Source organism: Dipodomys merriami, unplaced genomic scaffold (genome assembly GCF_024711535.1).
Source record: "Dipodomys merriami isolate MVZ:Mamm:240054 unplaced genomic scaffold, mDipMer1.0.p SCAF_5, whole genome shotgun sequence".
Classification (NCBI taxonomy): domain Eukaryota; kingdom Metazoa; phylum Chordata; class Mammalia; order Rodentia; family Heteromyidae; genus Dipodomys; species Dipodomys merriami.
This window is the reverse complement of record NW_027206068.1, coordinates 25,506,414-25,518,479: the sequence shown is the minus strand read 5'-3', so window position 1 is coordinate 25,518,479 and position 12,066 is coordinate 25,506,414. Positions and strand designations below refer to the sequence as shown.

General features: G+C 40.3%; 1 protein-coding gene across 1 annotated transcript in view; it reads right to left on the bottom strand.

Annotated features, from left to right (window-relative positions):
• Window positions 1-300: 300 nt before the first annotated feature.
• The window catches only part of Lamb1 (laminin subunit beta 1), a 74,359-nt gene continuing 62,593 nt past the window's right edge, over window positions 301-12,066 (bottom strand). Inside the window, exons 27-34 of the mRNA XM_069996222.1 lie at window positions 11,237-11,478; window positions 7,440-7,643; window positions 6,406-6,550; window positions 4,845-5,052; window positions 4,575-4,716; window positions 2,037-2,213; window positions 785-944; window positions 301-601 (exon numbers count right to left, since the gene is read on the bottom strand). Of these exons, the coding sequence (XP_069852323.1) occupies window positions 465-601; window positions 785-944; window positions 2,037-2,213; window positions 4,575-4,716; window positions 4,845-5,052; window positions 6,406-6,550; window positions 7,440-7,643; window positions 11,237-11,478 (1,415 nt within the window). The 3' untranslated portion in view covers window positions 301-464. The remainder of the gene's footprint in view (window positions 602-784; window positions 945-2,036; window positions 2,214-4,574; window positions 4,717-4,844; window positions 5,053-6,405; window positions 6,551-7,439; window positions 7,644-11,236; window positions 11,479-12,066) is intronic.

The window sequence follows — 12,066 nt, the reverse complement described above, 5'->3', positions numbered from 1 at the left end:
TGCTCGTACTTCTAAAGCAAATATTTAGAGAAGTTTGAGAGATTGCAGCCACTGAAAGGAAGATGGCAGTAAAGGCTGCATCCTTCCTCCTCCACTGTGACCTGGACTCCACTGCGGGGAGTTCTGGGGAGATGCTGACCTAGAAAGTAGATGAGTAATATGTTTATACGTAACAAATTCCAATCCTCCTGGAGGCAGTAAACCTCTTTGAATCCATCTTGCCAATAAAACTAAAGGATTCATGAACAGCCACTAAATCAGGTAAAGGAATGATGGACTTAGTAAAAACAACAAAAGAAATTATACAAAAACACTGTACTTTTATTTTTTAACTCCATACAAAATTGGTTAAAAACATTAAATAGGTAATGAGTTTTACTTTGAAGATTATTAAGTCAGTTTTTTAAAAAATGTAATCATTTTACTTTGGTCACCTGAGCCATCTTCTAGCCCTTTCTTCTTTGTTACAAGCAGGTGCTGTATATAGTAACTTTCTCGCTTATATCCTGAAGGAGGGAACGGACTTCTCCTTCTAACCTAACTAATTCTTGAGCTTTATCTTCTAAATATTTTTGATTATCTTCATATTTTCTTTCTAAATCTGTGGAAGATAAGAAAAAGTTTAGTATGAGCAAGTAAAATTTCAACAATGTGAAAATTTGCAAGGCTCTACTGAAACTTGGGACAAAGTGAATGAACTTTCAAAAACCTTTTAAAGAAAGGTTCTGTCCATGCCTTAATTTAAAATTATTTTATAAATTTGTGCCCAGATAGAAAGACCCACCTTTGAGTAGTTGCAGTTTGCTATTTGCTTGAGCCAAAAGTGTTTTTGCTTCGTTTTGTAGCATTTCAGCTTTCCTTCTGGCATCAGCTGACTCTTCAGTTTTTTTGGCAATTAAACTTTCTACTTTTTTATACTTTTCATCAAGTTCACCATCCAGAGTCTGCAGTTGCACATTAGACAAAGGGGTGGTAAATATCAATAACTGCATAATTTTCAGGGCAGGTATGTTGTATTAAAAGCCATCACAGGTGTATTCAGGCTTCATATCATGATTTTTAAAAACACTGCAGTGACATTTTAGGATTACAATATATGTCTCTAGGACTACGAGCACTTTCCTATAGAAAAATTAGTGTAACTAGGAAAGCAACACAAAGTAGATTAGATAATCAAAGAAAGTTGTTTGGAGGAGATTGAGGGCCATTTGGATTGAGAATAGTTTAGGGTATTGACAGCAAGAAATTAGAAACTTAATGAAAATATAGAAAGAAAGGATTTTTTTTTTTGCACTGTTCAAGTCATTAGGAAAAATAAGAGGTCATTTACAAAAGGCTGTGTAAACAAACTACATGGGAGATTTATGCTCTCAGAACTGCAGAAATGTTAACACAATGGGAAAGTTCAGTACCACAATATTGAACTTTTCTCACTGTTTACTTTCTTCCCAACCAGAAGTATAGGAAAGTTACTTTTCTGAAGTGCCTCAAAGGAACTTAATAGTTTTAAGTCCTTGCCCACACACTTAAATGTGTGTTCCAAGCATGACTTGGCCTGTAGCTAGCCTGACAATCTTTTGCTAAATATATGCTGAACCTCCCAAAGAAAACCATGGATGAAAGATGTAAGATTTGATTTCCCACTAGCTACTCTGTAGTGAATGAGGTATTTCCATTCTGCTTGCAAAGTATTCTCAATACTTTAGATAATTGAGAAATGACCAGGTTAATTGTATGATATAAAGTTCAAATAGAAATACAGTAGAGAAATATAAGTTCAGTTTGTTTAAGACTTCTACTCTTAGGTTAAAATAACTTCATTCTTCTAAACTGAAAGGCAGAAGTCATGTTTGTTTCCCTATCCACCTCTATTATTTTCCATCTCTATCTCTACAGACTGCTATTTTAACATCGGTTCTCTGGCATATTTCTGGTTAGTGCCCATATTAGGTTTCTTATTACTTCCACAGAAGGCAACAAAGAAATGGGTTTCATCTTTACCAACTTAGCTGTGAGGTTATAAAAATGATGTTTACCTTCTTAACATCGTCTGCATTTTGTTTCACAGTGTATACTACTTTTTCAATATATTCGGCCTCCCCAGAGTTCTGAGTAGCCTTCCGCTTAAGTTCCTCTACATTCCTCTCTAGCTCACTGATGCGCTGGGAGGCGTTGAACAAAGTTTCTTCAGAAGCTACTGTTTCAGATTCAATCTAAAAGAAAAATATCCAGTAAGCTATTAGTGTTAGATTAAAAACTATAAGGATTAGGTTAAAAACCATAAGGAAATTAATAAATTAGGGTTCATTAATTGTAACAAATATGTCATACTAGGAAACAGTGCGGGGTATATATTTTTCTGTATTATCTCTATTACCTCACACCTTTTCAAATAGTGTCTTTGAAAAGGAGTGTTGGACATAGGGTGGATCAAGGGGGAGTATCATGCTTTGAGGCCAGCCTGGGAATAAAGTGAATCCTTAACTTGGAATATAACTAATATAGAAGTGAGGCTATAGGCATGCTCAGGTGGTAAGAGTACCTGCCTAGTTAAGTACCAGGCCCTGTGTTCAATCCTCATTACTTACTGTCCCTTCCCCCTAAAAGGAAGTATTACAAGTTTAGTGGAAGACTTAAAGACTATTTTGTAGCCAGGCGCTGGTGGCTCACGCCTGTAATCCTAGCTACTCAGGAGGCTGAGATCTGGGGATCTCAGTTCAAAGCCAGCTTTGGGCATGAAAGTCCATGAGACTTATCTCCAATAAATCACCAGAAAACCAGAACTGGTGCTGTGGCTCAAGTGGTAGAGTGCATGCCCTGAACTGAAGAGCGCAGGGACAGCGCCCAAGCCCAGAGTTCAAGCCCCATGACTGACAAAAAACCCCAAAAAACTATTTTGCCATTTTTCTCTAGACCAAAGGAAATAACTGAAAACTTGTATGAAATGCTCAACTTTGATTCTTGCTCCATTACCTATATATTTATATGTTCATTCACATTATTTTGTTAATATACTATGATCTGAGACTTTTTTTTTGTTGGTCTTTTTTTTTTTTTTTTTTTGTTGGTCATGGTGCTTGAACTCTTGGCTTGGGCTCTGTCCCTCAGCTCTTCAGCTCAAGGCTAGCACTCTACCACTTGAACCATAGCATCACTTTTGGAGACGAGTCTCATGGACTTCCCTGCCCGGACTGGCTTTGAACTACAATCCTCAGATCTCAGCCTCCTCAGTAGCTAGGATTATAAGCGTGAGCTACTAACTCCTGGCTCTGATAGAAATTTTTTTCTTAACATTGAGAACCACCCCTGAACAACTTGATATGTTGGAGAGGGATTTCCACACAAACTTCCAAAATAGCAATGGGAAAAAATAGTATTAATGCTAAATGTTAACTCTAGTAGTGGAGGTTGTTAATTAGAGAAAATGTGGAGACTAGGAATGTTCCTTTTAAAAAGTGTGTGAGATTACATGACTTGAGAAAGTTACAGCTGAAAACTATAAATACTGAGTTTTTTAGTGGAAAAAAAAGTAGGCAACTGCTTAAGGATCTACAATTTGATCTCTTTTGAAGGAGAATCAAACTTTTAAAAAAGCTAGCAAGCCAAAATAAGCCATGATACAATAATTTCACTAGCAGTTTAGGCTTTTTTTTTTTTTTTTTTAAGTTCTCAGGTGTGGGTGCATATGCCTAAAATCTCAGGAATGAGGAAGCTAAGAGAGAGTTACAGGTCAGCCTGTGTGGTTGATATATATCACTTAAAGTAATCTTCAGGATAGCTGGGTACCAAACCAAATTATTTCACCTGTAATACAAGTTTCCAATTTGCGCTTCCAATTTGCGTGCATGCGTATGTGTGTGTGTGTGCGCGCGCGTGCGCACACATGCACATACACTGTTACTGGGGCTTGAACTAGCACCTGGCTTCCTTAACCTTTTTTTACTCAAGGCTGGTGCTCTATACCACAGGAGTCCCAGCTTTACTTCTGGCTCTTTGGTGGTTAACTGAGAGTTTCAGACTTTTCTGCCTGGGCTGGCTTCTAATCTAGTTCTGCAGGATTACAGGTGTGAGTAATCACAGCCTAGCTTCAATCTGCTTTACAAAACAGTAATTTTCTTTACATGCACTGAAATAAACTTCACTAATATGCTAATAGCACAACTAAGAGCTTTGGACAACTAACTATAGAGTATACTACAATGAAAAAACATTTCTCTAAGTATATTTCTGAATAGAAGGGGCATTATGTGGTGGTAAAATTTGAGGAGCAATTTACTGAGGACCTGGAAGAGTTCATTTCCCCGAGAGCAACAACAGGGGAAGATAGGTTTTCTGTCAACTAATGCTAGAAGAACATGCTGAGAAATCATCTCCCAAGGTCTTGAGTGGAGGGGTAGGCCTGAGAAGGCCTGGATAACACTCCATCCAGTTTTAGCATCATGTGAGAGAATAGTTCAGGTTTGTAAGTGAATTATTTTAACCACTGAGTTGAATTCCTGTTCATGGATTTTTGAAAAAAAGAATACATACATAGGTCTTCTCTCCCACAACGTAAGCCAGTGTTAGCATCTCACCGAGGTCAGCAGGGTCTGGGTTCCTTGGATATCCTCGTCGGCTTGTTTGATTGCCTTCTCTGCTGCCACCTGGGCCTTCTCTGCTTCTTCCAGAGCTTCCTTTACCATGTCTGCAGTAACTTTAACATCTGTTGCACTTTTGCTGCATAGAATGAAGTACTGTTAATTACCAAAACTATTTTCTCTCAGCCCCTTCCTCTATTCTAGCTCCACCAGAAACCCCTCTTCTCCCACCCCCCCTCCCCGGTGTGCCATCGTGTTCTCAGATACCTGGCTCTTTTAGCTTCTTCCAACAACGTCTCAGCTCTGGCAATGTCAGCAGCACTCTGCTGTAGAATAACTTCTACTTGAGAAAGGCTTTCCACTCGTCCACGGATGTCTTCCGTCAAGCTTTGTAACTGCTCTGGGGTGCTAGGCATTTCCATTTTCAGTACTTCATTAGCAACTGCTTCAATGCTGTCCAAATCAGCACCATCCTCTGAAAACAAAAGTGAAATCAGAGATGGTTCACTCCCTCAACCATATTGGCCATATTGAAACCACCCCAAGGCACATGCTTCCCATTGAAGTGAACCACCTAACTGGGTGAGGAGATGAGAGCTACGAGCATGAAGAAAACTGCAGAAAGGCAGGAGTAGCAAGGGCATTCCACAGAGGATGAAGAACTGACCAGGTCTGGAAGGAAAACAATTTCAACCACACATTCAGATTGGAAGACAGAATGGGTGGAACATGTCCTAAAGTCTGGTGGAGTACGTGGTTTCAGAGTGTGTAAAACTACACAGGGTCCTGTTTGAAGTGGGGATTTGAAGGCAGTGAGAACTTTTGAGGTTGAAAAAGAACTTGCTTCTATCCTTTACCAGTTATCTAGACTGAGGAATTACAGAAAAGGGTAGAAATCTAGGAAGAACCAAGAAGACCAGGATATATAGTACCAGGGAAGCCAAAGAACTTCAAATGTTAAGTGCAACAAGTGGTTAAAAAACACAATGTCAGACCTCACTCATTTCGATTTCCCTTTTTAGACTGTCAGCATGAAATAGGGACACACACAATTTAAAGGAAAATATGTTGGAATGATAGCTCCACAGGACACTCCCAAAGATACAGCCTTGGCAAATACTGGTAATAGCCATTCTCCCTTCTCACCTAATGATCAACATGGCATTAATCTTATTAGTCTGCCAATTATTGTGATCAAACTCCATTTTCCAGTTACATTTATGCATGGGCATGTGACTTGCTTCTAGAGGTTTAACTCCCCCCTCTTACAAAAAGATAAAAATCCTCTTGTTAAATACTTTGTTTTTATGGGAAGTCTGAAGCCTTGGCAGCCACTTTGTAACCATGAGGGGCTTCTTAAGAAATGGAAACTTTTTTTTTTTTGGTCAGTTGTGGGGTCTGAACTCTGGGCCTGGGCGCTGTCCCTCAGCTCTTCAGCTCAAGGCTAGCTCTCTACCACTTGAGCCACAGCACCACTTCTGGCTTTTTCTGTTTATGTGGTGCTAAGGAATCGAACCCAGAGCCTCATGCATGCGAGACAAGCACTCTACCACAGAGTCACCTTCCCAGCCCCAAGAAATGGAAACATTTCTTTCTTTTTTTTTTTTTCCCCAGGGCTGAGGACCGAACCCAGGGCCTTGCGTGCGCCGGGCAGGTGCCCTTCCACTGGGCTAAACCCCCAGCCCCGAAGCATTTCTTAACAGTATTTTTCTATCTCGAAGGTGTTAGTTAGACATAAAGTGACATTTCTAGTATTCTGCCAGAAATGGATTTTATCTAAAATTCTGGAACATTCTAAAAGTAAATGTAAATATGAAAAATTCCTTACCGGTCAGAAAGTCTCTGATTTGCTTGATCAGATTTCTCAGGTCCTTGTTGCTCTTGTCTACTTTTTCTTTGGTGGTGTTTGTTTTTAACAGAACATCCTGAGCATTCTGTTTTGCTTCGTCTGCCCTCAGCTTCGCTTCAGAGACCTAAATATGAAGAATAAATCATCCATGAAACAACTTCACTCTTTCTAAACCAGATCAGAACGTTATCAGTAGTCTAAAATATAATGTAAAACTAAGCATTTGGAAATGTCTTGGAAACAAACTTCTCCCATTTGTGTTCCTAGGTAGGCTGGAAATATTCAGCACACAAATTACCATACAGTATTCTTAGGGCTAGCATTTACAATTGATTCTAAACTCTTCAACACAGTAGTTTATAAAATGTCCTTTTCTCAGGTACCAACATATTTCTGAAGTATATTTTAGAAGAACAAATGCCCAATGTTATTTTTGTTGGTTGTGGGGCTTTAACTCAGGGCCTGGGCACTGTCCCTGAGTTCTTCTGCTCAAGGCTAATGCTCTACCACTTTGAGCCACAGCTCTACTTTGGGTTTTCTGGTGGTTAATTGAAAATAATCACTGGGACTTTTCTGCCCAGGCTGGCTTTGAACCACTATACTCAGATCTCAGCCTTACAGGATTACAGGCATGAGTAACTGATATCTAGCTTAAAAAAAAAATCTCTTAAATAGTTCAAATGCACAGCCTTTCTAACACAGCTTAATTTATCACCCTAAAGATAATGGTTATCTTAGATTATTGTCTAATAATCTATAGCTATTATCTTATAATCTTATAGCGAAGATATGATCTGTTCATGCCTAAATCTATTTGGGGGGAAGGAGTTCTCAAGCTATGAATAAAACTTCTTCATCTCTTAATGACTTGACCATACAAAAACATGAACTTTCCTACTTGACATGGAAATGCTGTTAGCATTTGGAATTGATCTCTTCCTTTCAGATCCTCTCTAGTCTTCAAATGAACACCAACAAACATAACAAAAAAGTAAGGCCATCCTCTAAGTTACCATCTTGGAAAGCTGTTCCACTTCAGCCAGTGCGCTCAGGACATCTCGGTCAAAGTCCATGGCTTTCTGCCAGGCATTGTGGGCCACAGTCACCAGACCACCACAGCCAGGGCCCCCACATTTCTTCTGTCCTTCATCTGTTCTGCAGTTTGGGCCTCCACACTCAGTCTGGGAACAGTCTTCCCCTGGAGGCGTTCCACAGGTCTGCGAGGAGCCAAGGATCAGGCACAGGGTTAGAAGAGTCTGCTGCAGAACATCTGTCAGGGCCTGGGTGGCCCTAGAGAACATGCAGGTGGTCCTTGGCAGGGTTTCTTAGAAACATAGTGTTCACAAAGGCAGCCGTGGTACTCACTAGACGCTTGAAAAAAAAGAACTATACAACTTATGGGTGGGGATGAGAGGGAAAAACTAGGAGTGAGGGAGGGAATGACACTTTTCAAAAAGAAATGTATTCATGACCTGTAACTGTAACCCCTTGTACCTCACCTTTGTAATAGCAATAAAAATTTTAGAAATATAAAAGAAAAAATTAAAAACAACAACAAAACCTTGTACTGTTCTGGAGATGGAGAGGAGCAAGGAGCTCGGGGAATAGCCAACCTGTTTATTACCAATGAATATCACACACCTGCCCAAGTGCATTAGAATATCACATGGGCTCTGCCCAGTGTATCAACATTATCTACTTTGTCAAGTAGGATCCCACCAATGGGAGAGCCAAAGCATACGTCCCTCTTTTTTGCCCTAACCAGTTGGATTCAAAAACAAAAGGTATGGTGGAACTTGTTTGGGCTCAGCACCGGTACCGTGTTAACTGCTCTGGTACATAAGATGACATAGAAAGCCTATTACCTGGCCCTCACTAACTTTCACCCCTAGTTTGGAAGACATCACTCCACATAAGTAGCCAAGAATAGCTGAATGTGGTAAGCAGGAAGGGAAATGGGAAGAGAGATGGCTGAGGATTTCAGTACTGGTGGACAGGGAAGGGTTTGTTGGCTGATGATTTGAGAAGGGGAAATGAAGACTATTACAGATGTAAATGGAAAACAACAGTATGAAGAAAAGGTGGACACAGCTTTTCCAAATTGCACTCTACCACTACCTGGTCCAACTAGCTCCCCTTTTTTCTTTTTCTTTTTGTCAGTCATGGGGCTTGAACTCTTGGGCCTGGGCACTGTCCCTCAGCTCTTTAGCTCAAGGCTTGAGTCACAGGACCACTTCCAGCTTTCTGATGGTTTATTGAAGATAACAGTCTCATGGACTTTCCTGTCCTGGCTGGCTTTGAACCGTGATCCTCAGATTTCAGCCTCCTGAGTAGCTAGGATTACAGGCGTGAGACACCAATGCTCGGCTTCCCCTTTCTTATCTACCATAAACTCCTCAAAGAGCACTGAGTGGTTACAGTACATAAATGCAAACTGAGAAAGTACAAGTGTGCTACATGATAGGAAAGGCAAGAAGAAAACTCTGTTTAGAGATGCCCTTTCATAGAAAATGAAAAACCAAATTAAAGAATTTACTGCAATGAAATACCGTATTTCCTAAAGAGAAAGGACTTTATAAGAAACAAAGGTTATAGTGGACACAATCAACTGATAAAATGTTTTTTTTTTTTGGGGGGGGGGAGGGTCCGGTTGCAGGGCCTGAACTCTGGGTCTGGGTTGCTGTCCCTCAGCTCTTCAGCTCAAGGTTAGCACTCTACCACTGGAGCCACAGTGCCACTTCCGGCTTTTTTCTTTTTGCTTATGTGGTGCTGAGGAATCGACCCCAGGGTCTCATGCATGCAAGGCAAGCGCTCTGCCACCGAGCCAACTTCCCAGCCCTCAACTGATTAAATGTTAAGGTAACCATAATCCCTTATTACTAATAAATAATCTTTCACATGCTTGGTTTACTATACATAAGGATCTTTGGAAAATGGTTATTGTGTGTGATGTAGAAGCGCCTGAGTCCCAATCAGGAAAAGAACCTAAAACTAGGGCTGATTTCTAAAAGCAGTGTGACAGCACTCTATCGGTTTTGCTTCAATGAACAGGAGCAGACATGAGAAAACCAGCTGTGGATCTAGCTATAGGTCCACAAAAGATCTAGAGGGGACAAAAATCTCTTTGCAAGAAAATGACAGACTGAAGCCCATAGAGTTCTCACACGACAAATGACAAAGACAAAAGAACTGGAGACTGGCAGGTAACTCACCAGGTAGAAAAAGCCTGACAGGAGGAAGCAGTCATTTATCAGAGTAGAGGCAAACTCCCGCCTGCCACCCACTCCCAAGCTGTATTTGGTTACAAAGCAGAACTCATTTAGGAAGCTTAGCTGCTTCACACTGCAGTTCATACAGATTTTATGACAAGGGAAGAGAGAGAAAGACTGAAAGAACACCACTTCGTGTCTGTGAATAACAACTTAATCTAATGTTAGGGCCATTGCTCTAGGCCTTCATTATTTTTTTCATTTAATAAATGTTGACAAGAGATCTATGTACTGATCATCTCCACTAGATACTGAAAAGCTTCCCAAGATAATATCAGTCCTTGCAGGCATCAATAAAATCAGTCACAATACAATGCAAAGGCATATTTTTGTCTATTTCGGAGAAAGTGGGGGAGTAGGAAAGGAAAGATGGTGGCTAAAACAAAAGTGGTAATAGTCTCAACTCGTCTCCATACATCTTTTCCTTTTACTGTGTCCATTTATAAGGCTGAGAATAAGCAAGCCTTCGTCTATTAAGCAAAACTGTTTAAAAAACAAAATAAGAAACAATCCCCTGAGTTCTTGTTGGTGCCCTTCCATGAAAAGCAGTAAGGAAACAGGAGTTTCTCTGGGCCTATTTCCTGATTTTCATTCAACTCACTACTCAGTTTCATTTGGCTTTAGAGTTACTTTGTAAAAGCTTCTAAGAAATGAATATATTTTCTTCACCAGAGATGAGAACCAGAACAAAGGAACACTTTAGCTAACATCCATGGAAAATGAATGTTTTTGCTTTATGATTTTTTTCCTTTGGAGAAGTCTCATCTGGAATAGTTCAGAATTCTTCCACAGAGATGGATTTTTTCACTTCTAATAAAACTATGTCTACATTATAAAAATCCAGTATCATTAAAAACCCATCCAGTTAATACAACAGTACGAGAAAGTAGTCATGGATTCTGGAGCTCTATCACAGAGAAACAGCTAGCGGACAGGGAATGCTGGGGAAACATGTTTTTCTTTCTTTCTTTCTTTCTTTCTTCCTTTCTTTTTTTTTTTTTTGCTGGCACTAAGACTTGAACTCTGGGCCTCATACTTCACACCTGGCTCTTTTACTCAGTGCTGGTATTCTAACTACTTGAGTAACGCCTCCACTTCCAGCTTTTGCTGGTTAACTGGAGATAACAGTCTCAGGCTTTTTTGTCCAGGCTGGCTACAAACTGCAATCCTCAGATCTCAGACTCCTGAGTACCGAGGATGACGGGTGTGAGTCTCCAGACTCTAGCCCCAGGCTGTTTTTCATCTGTCTGGCTGTAGATGATCCGCACAGTGGCCTAGCCACTTGAGCCATCACTGAGTCATCCTGCGGGTTCATTTGCAAACTGCACCGTGTTATGGACAAACCGGGATTTTTTTTTCCTGCTAAAAAAAAATGAAGGGAGGAACACAAAGGTACAATATCTATGTGCCTCTAATTATATAAAATAATATTTATAAAAATGATCTCCAGGAAATGGAAACAAGAGGTTTTTTCCCTTTGTAAAAACAACAACAATAACAACAAAGAACATATGGATGTGAAGCCAAAGCCCAAATCTTACCATTTCAGCAGCAGCTGAAAGATCTAGACTTTGCAATTTGCCTGCCAGTTCGTCAAGAAGGCTGGTCTGCTCTTCTTGCTTTTCCTTGAACTGGGACTCTTGCTCCATCAGCAAATCTTCCACTCTTTCTCGCATGGAAGCCGACTGGTCCACAGTGTTGTTGGGATCCATGGTGGTGGCATTCACCCTTTCTTCAGCCTCAAGAGACATCTGGAAGTACTTGGTAATACTGTCCAAAGCACCTGGGGGCAGGAAATGAAACTGCCCACAGTTAATCTCCCTGTACATGATTTCCTCATGTAGTGTCCATAATTTGGGGTCTTCTGGCCTAAGTTTACTACCAGGTTTTAGATTCAAGGAAAAATCTTCATGAAGAAATAGAGCTTTCCTCTCACTAGAGGTATCTATTCTGTCCAATTAACACCTAGTTGGAGGTCAAACATCTGGGTAAAAATGAGACAAGAAGTCAATTGTGCAGCTGTCATGTCTACACATAAGCAAACATCAAGTTTTTTCAGATAGCTGCTGCCAGGAAGCCTGTACTTATATCCAGATGATTTTTCCCTTTCCTCATTTAGCTAATATCAACTAGTATCAAATGACTAGTATTCTCCATGACATGTTTTGGCTTTTGGGGCTTGGAGCAGAACACGAACAAAAAAGTCAGCCGAGGGTAAAACAGGACAACTTAACATGTTCTAATATGTTTCTACTTTCTTTTGCTTTTTTGGGGGGGAGGGTTCTGTATGAATTTGTGACAGATCTGGAAATATTTGCTGACTGGCTTCCAAGTCTTCCTATTTCTGGAAAGTGAAAGGATTTGCAGAGTT